The 19254-nt window shown below is 45.0% G+C and overlaps 1 protein-coding gene across 14 annotated transcripts in view; it reads left to right on the plus strand.

The window, feature by feature from the left end:
• Positions 1-19254, plus strand: part of dlg1b (discs large MAGUK scaffold protein 1b) — a 200969-nt gene that overhangs the window by 148551 nt on the left and 33164 nt on the right. For all 14 annotated transcript variants that reach the window (XM_028592311.1, XM_028592313.1, XM_028592312.1 and 11 more), the window contains 7 exons: positions 3009-3133; positions 7404-7573; positions 10475-10611; positions 11644-11788; positions 15989-16118; positions 16897-17053; positions 17812-17914. In XM_028592311.1, coding sequence (XP_028448112.1) covers positions 3009-3133; positions 7404-7573; positions 10475-10611; positions 11644-11788; positions 15989-16118; positions 16897-17053; positions 17812-17914 — 967 coding nt within the window. The remainder of the gene's footprint in view (positions 1-3008; positions 3134-7403; positions 7574-10474; positions 10612-11643; positions 11789-15988; positions 16119-16896; positions 17054-17811; positions 17915-19254) is intronic.

Here is a 19254-nt window from a genome sequence, read left to right on the forward strand (position 1 = left end):
ATCATTTTTATGTCTCTGACCTTGTTGTAAGAGCAGGGAACAGTCAATCACGCTCCTGGCAGCAGAAACTGCTTGTTTGACTTTGACTTTTATGTGCTTCAGGAAGACCATCCGGCCCCTTAACCAAACCTCCAGCACTTTATTTTAATTATTTAAAAGACGTGTGGTTAAAAGAAGACATAATGAATCAACTCCAGACCTATTTTTCTTTTTAATGCAGCTCTGTTTCAATGTAATATGATTTTATTTAAACAGGGACAATGCACAATTAAACATTAACATTGTGTAAGAACTACTGCTGCACTGCACCAGTTTGTAGCACAATTGCTATTTTACAGACACACAACCACACACATACACACAAACACACACACACAACCACACACAAACACACACACACACAACCACATACACACACATAACCACCATTTCGGGGAAGAGACTTCAGATACAGTATTAGGGGACCACTAAGGTCTATATAAAAGAGACTTCAGATACAGTATTAGGGGACCACTAAGGTCTATATAAAAGAGACTTCAGATACAGTATTAGGGGACCACTAAGGTCTATATAAAAGAGACTTCAGATACAGTATTAGGGGACCACTAAGGTCTATATAAAAGAGACTTCAGATACAGTATTAGGGGACCACTAAGGTCTATATAAAAGAGACTTCAGATACAGTATTAGAGGACCACTAAGGCCTATATAAAAGAGACTTCAGATACAGTATTAGGGGACCACTAAGGTCAGTATATAAAAAAGAGACTTCAGATACAGTATTAGGGGACCACTAAGGTCTATATAAAAGAGACTTCAGATACAGTATTAGGGGACCACTAAGGTCTATATAAAAGAGACTTCAGATACAGTATTAGGGGACCACTAAGGTCTATATAAAAGCATCCAAAAAGCACCATGTCATGGGACCTTTAACAGCACAAACGCTGTTTGTTACGGCACAAACCAACACAAACGAATAGCAGTGTTTTTAATAATTTTTGGATGACCTGGTTGGCCAGCTTCACGCAGGTGTGAAAGCTCCATTACTTTACTTTTTTTTAGGTCATCAGGCAACCCTTATTGTTGATCCCTGTATTTCTAATTCAGCTGTGCTTCGTCAAGTGCAAATTATTATCAAATCAGCGTGAATGAAAAGCATCTCTGGCAGCTGAGTCCTGCAGGAACTGCAGGCTCAAACTCTGTCTCTTATGTTACTACGTTCCTGAGGCGTTATCAGTGGAATGGAATTATATCGTTTTGATGGAAATAATGCATATTTTTATCAGATTTTTACTTGAAAGTAAAGTTTGAAAGGCCATTTAGCTATAGGCGCTGACACACCAAGCCAATAATCGACTGTCGGACAGTCTGGTGAGGCCGGTGACTCGAGTCGGAGAGGCTCTCGGCCTTCATTTTGGGCCGATTTGACATGTACAATCGGCCAGTGGGCAGTCGGACTCAATGACCAATAATATCTGCGTTTTTTTAAAACCAAAAATTAGATATAATTTAAAGGTATAGTGGAGGATTTTCCCGAATTTTAAAAAAGAGCCGCCCTCTGTACTTCTTGAAAAAATGCACATGTGCAACACTCTGCCTGCTCCCGAGAGGGAACGCCTATTAAACGTGTGCACGAGAGAGCACTGTTTACAAGTTGCTGTCGGCATGGCTCATACAAGCCTACTCTCCAAAAGAAGATTTGCACTTTTTCACAAATTGAGATGTTTACCGTGTGTGCGTGACTTGTGCCAGGGCTAGCATCGCTAATCATAGCTTACATCAACTTTTACTAGCAGTGATTTTAAACGGATTTCTCCTTTGTCTGTGTGTCTGTGTGTCTGTCTGCGTGGTGTGTGTGTGTGTGTCTGTGTTGTGTGTTTGTGTGTGTCTCTGTGTCTGTGTGGTGTGTGTGTGTGTGTCTGTCTCTGTGTCTGTATGTGTCTGTCTGTCTGTGTGGTGTGTGTGTGTGTGTCTGTCTCTGTGTCTGTATGTGTCTGTCTGTCTGTGTGGTGTGTGTGTGTGTGTGTCTGTGTTGTGTGTTTGTGTGTGTCTCTGTGTCTGTGTGGTGTGTGTGTGTCTGTCTCTGTGTCTGTATGTGTCTGTCTGTCTGTGTGGTGTGTGTGTGTGTGTCTGTGTTGTGTGTTTGTGTGTGTCTCTGTGTCTGTGTGGTGTGTGTGTCTGTGTCTGTATGTGTCTGTCTGTCTGTGTGGTGTGTGTGTGTGTGTCTGTCTGTGTGGTGTGGAGTGTGTGTCTGTCTGTGTGGTGTGTGTGTGTGTGTGTGTGTGTGTGTGTGTGTCTGTCTGTCTGTCTGTCTGTCTGTCTGTCTGTCTGTCTGTCTGTGTGGTGTGTGTCTGTCTCTGTATGTGTGTGTCTGTCTGTGTGGTGTGTGTGTGTTTGTGTGTGTGTCTGTCTGTGTCTGTGTGTGTCTGTGTGGTGTGTGTGTGTCTGTGTGGTGTGTGTCTGTGTGGTGTGTGTGTGTGTGTCTGTCTCTGTGTCTGTGTGTGTGTGTGTGTGTGTGTGTCTGTGTGGTGTGTGTCTGTGTGGTGTGTGTCTGTGTGGTGTGTGTCTGTGTGGTGTGTGTGTGTGTGTGTCTGTGTGTGTCTGTGTGTGTGTGTGTGTCTGTGTGGTGTGTGTGTGTCTGTGTGGTGTGTGTCTGTCTGTGTGGTGTGTGTCTGTCTGTGTGGTGTCTGTCTGTGTGGTGTGTGTCTGTGTGGTGTGTGTCTGTCTGTGTGGTGTGTCTGTCTGTGTGGTGTGTGTCTGTATGTGTGGTGTGTGTCTGTCTGTGTGGTGTGTGTCTGTATGTGTGGTGTGTGTCTGTCTGTGTGGTGTGTGTCTGTCTGTGTGGTGTGTGTCTGTATGTGTCTGTCTTTCTGTTATTTTCTCATTCATCTAAAACACTCGTGAGATTTTGTGTAACTGAATGTGCAGCATGTCTTCATACTTTTTTTGGTAATGCATTTTTTTTCTTTGGTTTTTTTTTCCCCGGTTGTCATGGTGGTTTCCAGGGGAATTCGGGGTTGGGCTTCAGCATTGCCGGCGGAACAGACAACCCCCACATCGGCGAAGACCCGAGCATCTTCATCACCAAAGTCATACCTGGAGGAGCTGCGGCTCAGGACGGACGGCTCAGGTGAGTCTCACGGGGAAACTCCAGGCTTTCAGATGGGACATTAATTTACACACCAAAGTTTTAGGGACCTATTTTAACGATCTAAGATAGAAAGAAAGATTTAATCATGCGGCTCTTCTAGACTTTCCAGATGCAGATTGCAACAGTAAGGGATGCCCGATGGCCCGGAAGCAAATATAACAACCCCGCAAATGGGTTGTGTGATAAATAATGTTATAATTTTCTTGTCCCACTTCCCTTGTCCATGTTGGAGGGGGTTAGCCCAATGGTCCCACAGCCCAATGGTCCCACAGCCCTATGGTCCCACAGCCCTATGGTCCCACAGCTCTATGGTCCCACAGCCCTATGGTCCCACAGCCCTATGGTCCCACAGCCCTATGGTCCCACAGCCCTATGGTCCCACAGCCCTATGGTCCCACAGGCCAATGGTCCCACAGCCCTATGGTCCCACAGGCCAATGGTCCCACAGGCCTATGGTCCCACAGGCCAATGGTCCCACAGCCCTATGGTCCCACAGCCCAATGGTCCCACAGCCCTATGGTCCCACAGCCCTATGTTCCCACAGCCCAATGGTCCCACAACCCTATGGTCCCACAGCCCTATGGTCCCACAGCCCTATGGTCCCACAGCCCAATGGTCCCACAGCCCTATGTTCCCACAGCCCAATGGTCCCACAACCCTATGGTCCCACAGCCCTATGGTCCCACAGCCCAATGGTCCCACAGGCCTATGGTCCCACAGCCCTATGTTCCCACAGCCCAATGGTCCCACAACCCTATGGTCCCACAGGCCTATGGTCCCACAGCCCTATGGTCCCACAGCCCTATGTTCCTACAGCCCAATGGTCCCACCGCCCTATGGCCCCACAGCCCTATGTTCCCACAGCCCTATGGTCCCACAGCCCTATGTTCCCACAGCCCTATGTTCCCACAGCCCTATGGTCCCACCGCCCTATGCTCCCACAGCCCTATGGTCCCACCGCCCTATGCTCCCACAGCCCTATGGTCCCACAGCCCTATGGTCCCACCGCCCTATGGTCCCACAGCCCTATAGTCCCACAGCCCAATGGTCCCACAGCCCTATGTTCCCACAGCCCAATGGTCCCACAACCCTATGGTCCCACAGCCCAATGGTCCCACAGGCCTATGGTCCCACAGCCCTATGTTCCCACAGCCCTATGTTCCCACCGCCCTATGGTCCCACAGCCCTATGGTCCCACAGCCCTACGGTCCCACAGCCCTATGTTCCCACAGCCCTATGTTCCCACAGCCCTACGTTCCCACAGCCCTATGGTCCCACAGCCCTATGTTCCCACAGCCCTATGTTCCCACCGCCCTATGGTCCCACAGCCCTATAGTCCCACAGCCCTATGTTCCCACAGCCCAATGGTCCCACAGCCCTATGGTCCCACAGCCCTATGGTCCCACAGCCCTATGTTCCCACAGCCCAATGGTCCCACAACCCTATGGTCCCACAGCCCTATGTTCCTACAGCCCAATGGTCCCACAGCCCTATGTTCCTACAGCCCAATGGTCCCACAGGCCTATGGTCCCACAGCCCTATGTTCCCACAGCCCTATGTTCCCACAGCCCTATGTTCCCACAGCCCTATGGTCCCACAGCCCTATGTTCCTACAGCCCAATGGTCCCACCGCCCTATGGCCCCACAGCCCTATGTTCCCACAGCCCTATGTTCCCACAGCCCTATGTTCCCACAGCCCTATGGTCCCACAGCCCTATGTTCCCACCGCCCTATGGTCCCACCGCCCTATGGTCCCACAGCCCTATGGTCCCACAGCCCTATGGTCCCACAGCCCTATGGTCCCACCGCCCTATGGTCCCACAGTCCTATGGTCCCACAGCCCTATGGTCCCACAGCCCAATGGTCCCACAACCCTATGGTCCCACAGCCCTATGTTCCTACAGCCCAATGGTCCCACAGCCCTATGTTCCTACAGCCCAATGGTCCCACCGCCCTATGGTCCCACCGCCCTATGGTCCCACCGCCCTATGTTCCCACAGCCCTATGGTCCCACAGCCCTATGCTCCCACCGCCCTATGCTCCCACAGCCCTATGTTCCCACAGCCCAATGGTCCCACAGCCCTATGGTCCCACAGCCCTATGTTCCCACAGCCCAATGGTCCCACAACCCTATGGTCCCACAGCCCTATGTTCCTACAGCCCAATGGTCCCACAGCCCTATGTTCCTACTGCCCAATGGTCCCACAGGCCTATGGTCCCACAGCCCTATGGTCCCACAGCCCTATGTTCCTACAGCCCAATGGTCCCACCGCCCTATGGCCCCACAGCCCTATGTTCCCACAGCCCTATGGTCCCACAGCCCTATGTTCCCACAGCCCTATGTTCCCACCGCCCTATGGTCCCACCGCCCTATGGTCCCACCGCCCTATGGTCCCACCGCCCTATGTTCCCACAGCCCTATGTTCCCACAGCCCTATGGTCCCACAGCCCTATGGTCCCACAACCCTATGTTCCTACAGCCCAATGGTCCCACAGGCCTATGGTCCCACAGCCCTATGTTCCCACCGCCCTATGGTCCCACCGCCCTATGGTCCCACAGCCCTATGGTCCCACCGCCCTATGTTCCCACCGCCCTATGTTCCCACAGCCCTATGGTCCCACAGCCCTATGTTCCCACAGCCCTATGTTCCCACAGCCCTATGTTCCCACAGCCCTATGGTCCCACAGCCCTATGGTCCCACAACCCTATGTTCCCACAGCCCAATGGTCCCACAGCCCTATGTTCCCACAGCCCTATGTTCCCACAGCCCTATGGTCCCACAGCCCTATGTTCCCACAGCCCAATGGTCCCACAGCCCTATGTTCCCACAGCCCTATGTTCCCACAGCCCTATGGTCCCACAGCCCTATGTTCCCACAGCCCTATGGTCCCACAATTGTGGGCTGTGGGAACATAGGCATGCTCCCTGTTGGAGAATACTTGTTGAATGATTTGATTTGAATGTACGAGCTAAAGCCAAAGCGTGAGCCTCAAAGCCCGGCGCATTTCCTCGGGGCCTGTCGTCCTCTACCCAGAATCCCCTGCATCGTCCTGCTGCCTTTCACTCCTTCATTCATAATGCAGCAGAAAGAGTCTGACTGCAGCTGATCCAGGCGATGATGGACATCCGGCCCTGCCTCGGTGTCAGGTTGGCTCTGACCGATGAAGCCCGTTTGTTTTGTTGGTCTGTCAGTCGTCAGGGCGGCTCAAGTATCCGAGAGAGAGAGAGAGAGAGAGGAAAACACGACGTTCAAAAGAAGTAGGAGAAAGAGGAAACTACCTGATGAACATCTCATAAAACAATATTTAGATTTAGATGACATGCTTAGGCAACGTTCAACAGAAGTGGACGGAGAACAGTGAAAGTCGGTCTCGGTTTGTCACTTTGTGCTCCACTTGATCATGAAACAATATTCACATGACACACTTATTAATGCCGACAGTTCACAAAACTTAGAACACAGATCGAATCCAGCGAAGAACATGTTCAAACAAGGAGCGAAAGATCAAATAAAACAAGCTATGAATAAGATATTGTGTCTGAATCAAAACACAGGGTCAAAGCACCAAATGAGTAAACTGGGACTTTACTGGTATAGCTGGACATGTGTACCATGCTCTGGAAGTTAGGGCTGGGTAGAGAATTCAATGTTTTTTAAGCACCGACCAAATTGACACAGCTTCAAGAAACTTCACCACCTGTTGTCCATCCATCCACCCCAATCTTTCCTTTCCCGAGCCACATTAACCACATTAAATGCTTTTTTACAGTGTGTTCAGGGGACAGGCAGCTTGCAGATAGTGAGATGTATTTTTTACAGTGTGTTCAGGGGACAGGCAGCTAGCAGATAGTGAGATGTATTTTTTACAGTGTGTTCAGGGGACAGGCAGCTAGCAGATAGTGAGATGTATTTTTTACAGTGTGTTCAGGGGACAGGCAGCTAGCAGATAGTGAGGAGATGTTTTTTACAGTGTGTTCAGGGGACAGGCAGCTAGCAGATAGTGAGATGTATTTTTTACAGTGTGTTCAGGGGACAGGCAGCTAGCAGATAGTGAGATATATTTTTTACAGTGTGTTCAGGGGACAGGCAGCTAGCAGATAGTGAGGAGATGTTTGCTGTATGTGACAAAAAATGTTGTAGCCTAATTAAAACGCATCACATCACTTAACAATTTTCCTTTTTAAAGGTGTTCTGGACGGTCAGTGGACCGGACGACTGACAGCCGGTGTCGTGTGTCTGTGTTTCAGGGTCAACGATGTCATCCTGAGAGTTAACGAGGCGGACGTTCGCGATGTGACCCACAGCCGAGCCGTGGAGGCGCTGAAGGAGGCCGGCTCGCTGGTCCGACTCTACGTCCGCCGGAGGAAACCCGTCTCCGAGAAAGTGATGGAGATCAAACTGGTGAAAGGACCCAAAGGTGACAGAAAGGGTTTGATTTAAAGATGCAGACAGCAGCGGGTACAGGTAGGGTTGGGAACCAAAACCTGGTTCCAAAATGCCAAGAATTCGGTACCCATGGAAGAATGTTTTCTTTTGGTTCTGCTCATCGGTTCCGATTTTTTGGGGGTCAAGTGAGCAGGTCAGACTTCTTCAGTAGTAGTAGTGTGAACACTCAAATCTTGCCCAGATCTGATTATTTCAAATCACATTTAGACCACTTCTATATGTGGTCCAGAATCAGACCCAGATCTGATTTTTTTCAAATCACATTTAGACCACTTCTATATGTGGTCCAGAATCAGACCCAGATCTGATTTTTTTCAAATCACATTTAGACCACTTCTATATGTGGTCCAGAATCAGACCCAGATCTGATTATTTTTTTTTTGTGTGTGTGTGTGTGTGAACAACCAAGGAAGATTTGATGCGACTTTTACGCCAATCTACATCGACATTTGTCACAATTATGCTCCGGTGGGAGTTAGCCCCTAGACACGGACAGTAACGTTAAAAACTGGACTAGGCATATACAATGGAGAAAAGTGATGGAGCAAGTCAATGGAGGGAGAGGGAGGTGTTAGACCTAATTAGTGTTATATGCGTATTAATGTTACGGCTGCCATTACACAAACACTATGAAATAAAAGCGAGAATACTGACTTCGCAGCGTGCTCTGGGTCTGATGTCATCGTTATTGGTCTTTTGCACATGCGGGTCAGTTCGAAACCGAAAACAGTTCACACTGGAATCTAATATAGGCCACATTTTACAAGGTCATGTGAACAGCCCAAAAAAAAATCTGAATTAAGCATTAAGACTTGCGGTGTGAACGTAGCCAAAGACGCTGCGCAAAGCGATACGTTTGGTTTTGTTTATGCAGTCTGGGCAAGATGAATTAGAGCTGCGAGTTAGCCGTGCAGCGTGGACTGCCGGTTTTCTACTCCGATCGCCAACAGCTGTTTGAGCAGCTGTCGTCTCTCTCTCTCTCTCTATCACTCGCACACAGTCAGACACATCCCTCTCAACCCAGCGGTATGTTTTCTGCAAGACGCAAAGAATGTTCTTCTGTGCTGTAACTCGTATGTTGTTTATATTGACCCCAATTTCATGTATGAAGGGGAGAAAAGTCCCAAGAGAAGAGCAGATGTAGTAATGTTGCTCCTGAAGCAACGTTCGGAAAAACTACTTGAAAGAAATCTTGATTTTGGCCGTTTGTAAATGCCCCGACGTACGTATGTTGGACCCTTGAATCATATTATTACCATGAACGCAACCAAATTAAACTGTACGAAGTTACAGGTTCCGTAAACTACGTGAGGTTAAATGCGAGATGGATGTATTTTTCTCTCTCCGTGAATTCAGCATGTGATCTGTTATCAGCCTCTCAAAGAATGGGAATAAAAAATCTTTAAAGCGCCCATATTCTGCTCATTTTCAGGTTCATAACTGTATTTTAAGGTTGTACCAGAATAGGTTTACATTTTTCAATTTTCAAAAAACACCATATTTTTGTTGTACTGCACAGCTCTCTCTCAGTGCTGCAGATCCTCTTTTCACCTGGTTTCTGTTTTAGCTACAGAGTGAGACCTCTTTTCATCTTCTTCTTCTGTACTATCTTTGATTGCACTGGCACATGCTCAGTAGCTCAGATGTAGATCATGTCAGCTAGCTAACTCTAGAGACAGTAAAAGAAAGGCTGTTTCTCCAACTTTGGTCAGTTCCAAGGCAGGATTAGCTGGGAGACTTCTAAATGAGGGAGCACATGTAAGTAGTTATTTTGTAGATTATGGTGAACTTGTGTGTGTTGTAGCAGTGCTTTGCTATTGAGAACAACGTAGCATGCTAGCGTTAGCATTAGCATGCTAACGCTAATGCTACGAGCTAACGGTTGTGGTTAGCCAGCTCATTTCGGACTGTGACGTCACAGTCCGAGCCGATTTTGAACAGCTCACTAGGAGACTGAAGGCAGGACACATTCAGAAACCAGATCTCACTCAAAACAGCATGGAGGGATTTTTTTCAAAGTTTGTATCTGTGTGGAAGCACCAGAGACACAAAAGAACACCCCAAATCCCAGAAAAAGTGTTTTTTTCATAATATGGGCACTTTAATAACCGGAATCAGTGAATTCAAACACTGGAGTACATTAACTAAACTGTAGCCGGTGCCAGGATGTGTCGTCGGATCGTCTGCTCTCGCTGAGGAGCTCTAGTTCAAATCCCCCAGGGCCTGATGCTTACTCAGACAAGAGGCCAGGCTCAAGAACAAAGCCTCAGTTCCCACGAAAATATCCTAAAATATGCTTTTGTGCTAACCTGGGTAAACCCAGCCCAATCTGCCTGCGATTTGATTTCTCCCTACAGCTCCGGCTGGAAACCTGTACGTTTATCTATCCTTACAAATCTGCCGGGACCAATCACAAACTTATCCACCTCGCGCGCTATTGGCCAGGTTTAACACGATGACGATAAAGAAGCGATCAAGCAGCTTCTCGTTTACATTCAGCACCAAAGTGCAGCGACTTGTTGATGCCGCTGTTGCTGCTACGTCACCCAGATTGTTGCTCTAATCTGATTGGTTGAAGGACTGTCCAATTGCGTACAGAGTCCCTTGAACTATGCCCGTTGATCACGCCTCTTGTGCAGTAGAAAATACGGAGCAGACTCACCAGACTAATGTTCACTCTTAGAAGATTGAGCTCGGTCTGCTGATAGCCAGACTACTGTTGTGCATTCATGTGCCCTGATTTGTGTCAGTGTTAAGATTGGCAGCAGCATGTTTCAGTGATATCCCATAAATCTAAACTGTGAAAGTGCACTTTGTTGCTGGCAGGTTGTTGTAACAGTCTCTCTCTGGTCCGGGTCCGGGTGTGTTCCAGGTCTTGGCTTCAGTATAGCAGGCGGCGTTGGGAACCAGCACATCCCGGGTGACAACAGCATCTACGTCACCAAGATCATAGAGGGAGGAGCTGCACATAAAGATGGGAGGCTGCAGATCGGAGACAAACTGCTGGCTGTAAGACCTCAAGTTCAAGTTACAAGTTACTCTATTTGTACCCAGAGGTAGATTTAGTTTGCAGTAGAGTCCTCATACACACATGGGGAAAAACCAAAGAGGCACATATCACACATCATTCAACTTAAGACAGTGGAAATTAAGAAATGTCAAAAAATAACTCTGTCCTCTAAATCTCGTGTTTGTGTCATTCAGCTTGACAACAAAAAAGCATAGAAAATGACTAATGTTATGAACCACCTCAAATTCAAGACAAAAGAATGGAGACCACACAGAATTAAGGATTAAATTAAAGTCAATTTTATTTACCCATAATTAATTATACTCAAATATTATTAAAATGTATATCAGTATCATCAGTGGTGTAGGGAGTGCATGAGTGTAAGTGAATGTGTGAATAATAAAGTAATGGAAATGTATTGTACTAAAAGTATAAATTAGCCCCTTGCATCACATACCCTTCACCATACCTGGAGATTTGCATGGGCTACTTTCTTTAGGGTGGGGGTGTGGCCTTGACCAACTGCCACTTTGCTCGTTTGAAAGCCATGATGTCTCTCTCTCTCTCATGGGGGGGGCCAAATTCTCTGGTCGGGAAAAGAAGAGAAAGGGGAGGTAACCTTTCTCCTTATAACCTCATAAGGAGAAGATTCCTGATTGGCCCATCTGAGCTTTCATTTTCACAAAGGCAGAGCAGGATACCCAGGTTTTCGGTTTACACCTATCACCATTTCTAGCTGGGGGAACGCATATTAATGTTAAAAAAAACCTCATAAAGTAAAATTTTCAAGTCATGGGACCTTTTTAAAGTGTAAAATCACCATTAGACATCTCACTCAGTGTACTTTACAACTAAAGGAACACAGAAATAACAGACAGCAGCTAAACTAACCCTAACTATACAAAACAAACCGCAACATAGGAGAATAATAAGCAGGCTTTTTTTGTGAAGAATGCAGAAAGGGATGCTGTGTGTTATGGTGGACATGTAGTTTGTCTCTGACTTGTGATGCATCTCCTCTCTGTGCTCAGGTGAACAACGCTTGCCTGGAGGAGGTGACTCACGAACACGCCGTCACTGCCTTGAAAAACACTCCTGACGTGGTCTACTTGAAAGTGGCTAAACCCAACAGTGTCTTCATGAACGACAGCTTCGCCCCGCCCGACCTCACCAACTGTGAGTGATGCTTGTTTTATCTATCAATCAACACCTTATCACAGGGGAGGGGTCAAAACTAGGGATGCACTGAATCCAGATTTTTGGGGTTTTGGCTGAATCCTGAATCCACTGGTTGAGATTGTGCTGACTCCTCCTCCCATCCTCAGTCCATGAACCCAGTAAACACATGAATGAAGTAAACAGTGTCTGTCCTTCCTTTGCTGTATCTGAAGTTGCTGCATTCTGGCTGCTGTCTGGAGATTCCTTCGTGCACAACTCGTATTCTTTCCGATGTTTCAGACCAGATGTTGTAACAGCGGCCATGTTGTGTATAGTTTAGGGTCCTCGCCACCACCAGACCAATCAGCATTGAACAGATTGAACATGTAGCTGGACTTGAATGGCCTTGTTTTGACTGAAAGTTCTGCCAAACAACAACTTTTTCTGCTCACCAGTTCCATGTCCACTTTCTCACAGCCTACTGCTCACCAGATCCATGTCCACTTTCTCACAGCCTACTGCTCACCAGATCCATGTCCACTTTCTCACAGCCTACTGCTCACCAGATCCATGTCCACTTTCTCACAGCCTACTGCTCACCAGATCCATGTCCACTTTCTCACAGCCTACTGCTCACCAGATCCATGTCCACTTTCTCACAGCCTGCTGCATTGAACGCTCCACCTTTGAACAGCGTGGTGCGATAAATTCCCACACATTGGACCTTTAAAAGCAGGCTACCACACAGCCGACTCACAGCAACCTGTTTCACAGCCTGAATATGTAAACTCTCTGCTTCTGGGGGAATTTAAGAGGCTCAAGTCAGCAAATCTGCCAAAATCAGCTTTTTGAGTGTCGCATAATTGCAGTGTGAAAAACAGTTTAATGACTTTTTTGGTGTGGTGCACAACTAGTCGGGCCAAATTGTATTGTGAAGTTAAATTTATATGCGGGCTTGATACAAATGTGCAAAGTGTGGGATTTGGCCCCCAGCACTTGAGATCTTTAGTAGAGATTTGAGACGAATTGATTTGAAGTTTAACGTCGTTGAGTGGAGCAAAAAAACAATGAAACGTGGACAAACTCAAACCCTCTTCCTGTTCCCCGGTAACTTAAGGTCTAGCATCACACGAACCAGATTAGCAGGTCCTGGTTCAGATTAAGCCTACACTTGTTCGCTCCCTGCCTCTGACCCTGGATTAGCGTTGAATTCAGGAGGGACAGCAGAGTGTCTCCGATGACGTTCCCAGTGGCATTCATCAAACAACAACCCATCTCAAAGTCAAGGCAAGGCAGAGCTCCTCTCCAACACATTCAGAGCACGGACTCTGGATCTATTCCCAACGACTCCCCCGGTGAACCGTTAAAGTGGAGACGCTGAAGGACAAACCGATCCTGGACGGATGAGTGCAGGAGGAACGATGTCCAGCTCAACTTTCGGACAGTGATAAACCGATTGGATGATTGATTACTGAAAGAATCAGACAGACTAATCATTTTGGGATGTTGGAACTAGGGCTGCACGATTATGGCCACAATTATTTTCATCAATATTGAGATATCAATTATTTGTTGATTTAACCAAAACTAATTTTATTGTCACATAGGCTAATTATAACTGCTTTCACATCCATATTGTGCTACATTCCTGCTAATACAGTACAGGCCAAAAGTTTGGACACACCTTCTCATTCAATGCGTTTCCTTTTTATTTTCATGACTATTTACATTGTAGATTCTCACTGAAGGCATCAAAACTACTAATTTCTTTGAACCAATCACAATTGTAATGGGCGGATGCAATGTTGGTGCCTCTGCTAAATAGCCTCGGGAAGGCGTGAAGGAACTTGTTTTGGTGGAACATGTGTACGTTCAAAAGTAGTTTTAACATCCGGCAGAATTTCCAGCTGCACCGGAGCAATCCCCTAAATGAATCGTCGACATAGACTAGTATTCCTTAAATTAGCCACCATGGAGATGTCACCATCAAATCCCTTCAGCTTCTACCCTCCTCCGTCTCTTCTCATCTCCCCACACACACACACACACACACACACACACACACACACACGTCCTATCCTCTGTGTTACCACCCCCTCCCCCACCCTCTTCTTCCTCTGCTGAAGTTGAGACGCGTGAAGGACGAGCATCAAATCCAATCAGCGAGCGTCGAGCTGCATCACAGGCTTCAGTCACAGTGGCCGAGCCGACCCACACAGCAACACTGCTGCTTCTGTAGAAGAGAAGAAATGGAGGAAATGATTGTTGTGATTATGCCCCCCTTCCAAAAAATCGGAAAATCTGAATTTGGAGTACAAATGGAACGCACTATAACTGGCATAACCCTGTTATTTACTCATATTATTATATCATATTATTTAGAGGTTATATCAGAATAGGTTTAAGTGGTTTAATTTTCTAAAAACACCATCATTTTGTTGTCCTGAACATTGCTGCAGCTCCTCTTTTCACCCTGTGTGTTGAGCTCTCTATTTTAGCTACAGAGTGAGACATCTCACTTCTGTTCCATCTTTGTTGGGAGTCACACATGCTCAGTAGCTAGGTAAGGACTACTAGCCAGTCAGAAGCAGAGTATGAGGGCGTGCCCCGACAGTACCTAGGTAAGGACTACTAGCCAGTAGGGCTGCCACCTCTTAGTCGATTAGTCGACTAATCTGTCGTTTTGGTCTTAGTCGACTAAGATTTCTTTAGTCGATTAGTCATTTTTTATGCTTATTCATGCTTAATTACTCATTTACAAGAAACTTCTGAGCACATTTATGGTAAACACAAGATTTAAAGTGGTGCTTTTGCAGGATTAATTGTGGAGAAACTCAGTTTTACAGATGGTTAATTAACTACATTTATATTGTGCTTTTCTAGTCTTAACCACCTCTCAAAGAGCACAGCTCTGTCAATTAAATCAACTAATCGATTAGTCGACAAAATCCTATAAGTGTTAGTCCACTAAGAATTTCTTTAGTCGAGGACAGGCCTAATTTTTACTGTCTCTGGTTTCCACTAACAGCTTTGTGATCAGGCCCGGTTGAGTTTCTCCCTCGCTAGTTTAGTTTACGACCCCCCTCGGCGGCTCTTAGGCCTCGTCCAATCAGACGGTAACAGGAGCCTGACAGGTGAGTGCAGGCGAGGCGTACGATCAGATGCACAGGAACCAGAGGCCGAGACACTCTGCTGCTCAAAGTAAGCGCGTCAGGGGAGGACATTAACATGTTTTCACATGACTTGACTAACTTATTTTTTTTATCTTGCAGCTTCAGAACTTGTATGTTTTTTTTTTTTTTTTTTTTTTTTTTTTTTTTTTTCCTCTGTGAGCGATTGCATCGTGTGTGTGTGTGTGTGTGTGTGTGTGTGTGTGTGTGTGTGTGTGTGTGTGTGAGTGAGAGTAAGAGTGAGAGTAAGAGTGAGTGATGTTTTATTTCTGTGTCATGCCAAACATTTTTGCCCATCCCACATGGGATTACAAGACACCACAAATTTACTTATTTAACAAACCTCTTCCTGTCGCATATACAAATCATTCGGAGAAATACATTAATACAAATATACACATATACACATACAGTACAGGCCAAACGTTTGGACACACCTTCTCATTCAATGTGTTTCTTTATTTTCATGACTATTTACATTGTAGATTTTCACTGAAGGCATCAAAACTATGAATGAACACATATGGAATTATGTACTTAACAAAAAAGTGTCAAATAACTGAAAACATGTCTTATATTTTAGATTCTTCAAAGTAGCCCCCCTTTGCTTTTTTTGATAACTCTGCAAACCCTTGGTGTTCTCTCAATGAGCTTCATGAGGTAGTCACCTGAAATGGTTTTACCTTCACAGGTGTGCTTTGTCAGGGTTCATTAGTGGAATTATTTCACCTTATTAATAAAAAAGCAAAGGGTGGCTACTTTGAAGAATCTAAAATATAAGACATGTTTTCAGTTATTTCACACTTTTTTGTTAAGTACATAATTCCATATGTGTTCATTCATAGTTTTGATGCCTTCAGTGAGAATCTACAATGTAAATAGTCATGAAAATAAAAAGGAAACTCATTGAATGAGAAGGTGTCTACATTTTTGGCCTGTACTGTATGTATATACACAAACACACACACCACACACAAACAACAAATTCCTATCTACAATTCATCTCGATAAAGAGCTTTTTTGTTTTGTGTGTGTGTTTCTGTTGCAGCGTACTCCCAGCACATGGAGAACCATATCAGCACCCCTCCCTTCTTGGGTCAGCCCCTCCCCCCGCCAGCGTCATCGGGACGCTACTCACCGACCCCGAAGAGCATGCTGGGAGACGATGATGTCACCCGGTGAGCACAGAAACATCTTTTGCACTCTGACGCTTTCAGACACACAGATGGATAGTGGTGACCCAAATTAGAGCTGCAAGGTTAATCGATAAGTTGTCAATTATTAAATTAATCGTCAACGATTTTTTTTAGTCATTTAAAAAAAAAAAAAAAAAAAAAAAAAAAACGGTAAACTTGTATGATGTCAGCGTGTTAAATGTTTTTTCTCTCCTCTGTGACAGTAAATTGAATATCTTTGATTTGAGGACAAAACAAGACATGTGAGGACGTCATGTTGGGCTTTTTTGGGAAACCCTGATCTACATTTTTCACCACTATCTGACATTTTAGAGACCAGACTAGTAACTAACTACCTAGAGATTAAATTAGTATCAATAACAACAACACAAGCTGCTTTTTTGATAAAGCTATGAGAGTCCACCCTCTGCTGGTTTAAACCTGCACACACACACACATACAACTTCTGCAATGATCATCACTGTTCTGTTCAGCAGCTGTTATTCCACATATGGAAATGTATTTCATGTTGCACACAAAGAAATGCTGACAGTTGACAAAGAACTTGAGTTTTCAGTTTAAATAAATAATTATATTTGACTCATTTATGGAAGTGTTACAGGAAGGCCGTGTTAAGATGTCTTTATTTTATTTATTTTTTTACTACATTTGGGCCACCAAAAATGTACTTTGGCCACCAAATGTCGGGGCTAGGTGACCCAATGGGGCCAGTGTCTGTCCCTGAACAGTGTTTGATGAATACTCTTGTGTGGTCCGACAGGGAGCCGAGGAAGGTGGTGCTGCACAGAGGAGCGACAGGCCTGGGCTTCAACATCGTGGGCGGGGAGGACGGAGAGGGCATCTTCATCTCCTTCATCCTCGCCGGAGGCCCGGCCGACCTCTGTGGCGAGCTGAGGAAAGGAGACAGACTCGTCTCTGTACGTACAATTCAATTCAATTTCAATTTTAATTAAATTCAACGCTCAATTTACGCTCAACGCAAGAGAGGCTGGTTTTAAAATGCTTGTTCATGTTGTTGGGTATTGGTAAATCATAGAGTAGGTCTGGACCTACTCTATTTGTAAAGCAGCGGTGGAATGTAACTAAGTACACATACTCCAGTACTTTACTTGAGTCCAGAAGTTGAGGTACTTGTACTTTACTTGAGTCTTTTCTTTTCATGTCACTTTCTACTTCTACTCCGCTACATTTCAGAGAGAAATATTGGACTTTTTACTCCACTACATTCATCTGTTCCAGCTTTAGTTACTAGTTACTTTAGTTACTCCACTACATTCATCTGTTCTAGCTTAAGTTACTAGTTACTTTAGTTACTCCACTAGTCGGTGGTTTGGCGAACGGCTCCAAATTTTCTCTATCTCAAGATGCCAGACTGATCTGCGAGTGGAAAACTGGAGCTCGCCAGATCAGGATGCTCTCACGAGGCTACATCGTGACACCGTCATGGAAAAAAACGTCATTGACAAACGTATTTAGTCTTGTCTCGACTGACGAAATTAACACTGATTACTTTTATATTCAGGTATGGCACAGCAAATTGTAGTTGTACGTAAGCTTATGCAATGACAGAGTCTTTTCTATACTGATTTGATTTGTACATCGATTTCAGAGTCTTCACAAATACAACCTGCAAGAAAATCTTGATATCGTGCCGTATTGTTTTCTCTGTGTCCAGGTGAACGGGGTGGACCTCCGTAACGCCACCCACGAACAGGCAGCCGCCGCTCTGAAGAACGCCGGGCAGACGGTGACCATCATCGCCCACTACAGACCAGAGGGTGAGACACAGATGCATTCTGGGATAGGGGAATAAAACTGGGTTGTTTGCATTTGTTTAAACCTATCACAATCGTCTAAACATATTCTTTATAAAACCTCCCAGTTAGAGAGGGAATGACCTAAACATATTCTTTATAAAACCTCCCAGTTAGAGAGAAAATGACCTAAACATATTCTTTATAAAACCTCCCAGTTAGAGAGGGAATGACCTAAACATATTCTTTATAAAACCTCCCAGTTAGAGAGGGAATGATCTAACATATTCTTTATAAAACCTCCCAGTTAGAGAGGGAATGACCTAAACATATTCTTTATAAAACCTCCCAGTTAGAGAGGGAATGATCTAACATATTCTTTATAAAACCTCCCAGTTAGAGAGGGAATGACCTAAACATATTCTTTATAAAACCTCCCAGTTAGAGAGGGAATGATCTAACATATTCTTTATAAAACCTCCCAGTTAGAGAGGAAATGCCCTAAACATATTCTTTATAAAACCTCCCAGTTAGAGAGGGAATGATCTAACATATTCTTTATAAAACCTCCCAGTTAGAGAGGGAATGACCTAAACATATTCTTTATAAAACCTCCCAGTTAGAGAGGGAATGATCTAACATATTCTTTATAAAACCTCCCAGTTAGAGAGGGAATGACCTAAACATATTCTTTATAAAACCTTCCAGTTAGAGAGGAAATGCCCTAAACATATTCTTTATAAAACCTCCCAGTTAGAGAGGGAATGATCTAACATATTCTTTATAAAACCTCCCAGTTAGAGAAGGAATGACCTAAACATATTCTTTATAAAACCTCCCAGTTAGAGAGGGAATGACCTAAACCTATTCTTTATAAAACCTCCCAGTTAGAGAGGGAATGATCTAACATATTCTTTATAAACCCTCCCAGTTAGAGAGGAAATGATCTAACATATTCGTTATAAAACCTCCCAGTTAGAGAGGGAATGATCTAACATATTCTTTATAAAACCTCCCAGTTAGAGAGGGAATGACCTAAACATATTCTTTATAAAACCTCCCAGTTAGAGAGGAAATGCCCTAAACATATTCTTTATAAAACCTCCCAGTTAGAGAGAAAATGACCTAAACATATTCTTTATAAAACCTCCCAGTTAGAGAGGGAATGATCTAACATATTCTTTATAAAACCTCCCAGTTAGAGAGGAAATGCCCTAAACATATTCTTTATAAAACCTCCCAGTTAGAGAGGGAATGACCTAAACATATTCTTTATAAAACCTCCCAGTTAGAGAGGGAATGATCTAACATATTCTTTATAAAACCTCCCAGTTAGAGAGGGAATGACCTAAACATATTCTTTA

Source organism: Perca flavescens, chromosome 12, assembly GCF_004354835.1.
Source record: "Perca flavescens isolate YP-PL-M2 chromosome 12, PFLA_1.0, whole genome shotgun sequence".
Lineage (NCBI taxonomy): Eukaryota > Metazoa > Chordata > Actinopteri > Perciformes > Percidae > Perca > Perca flavescens.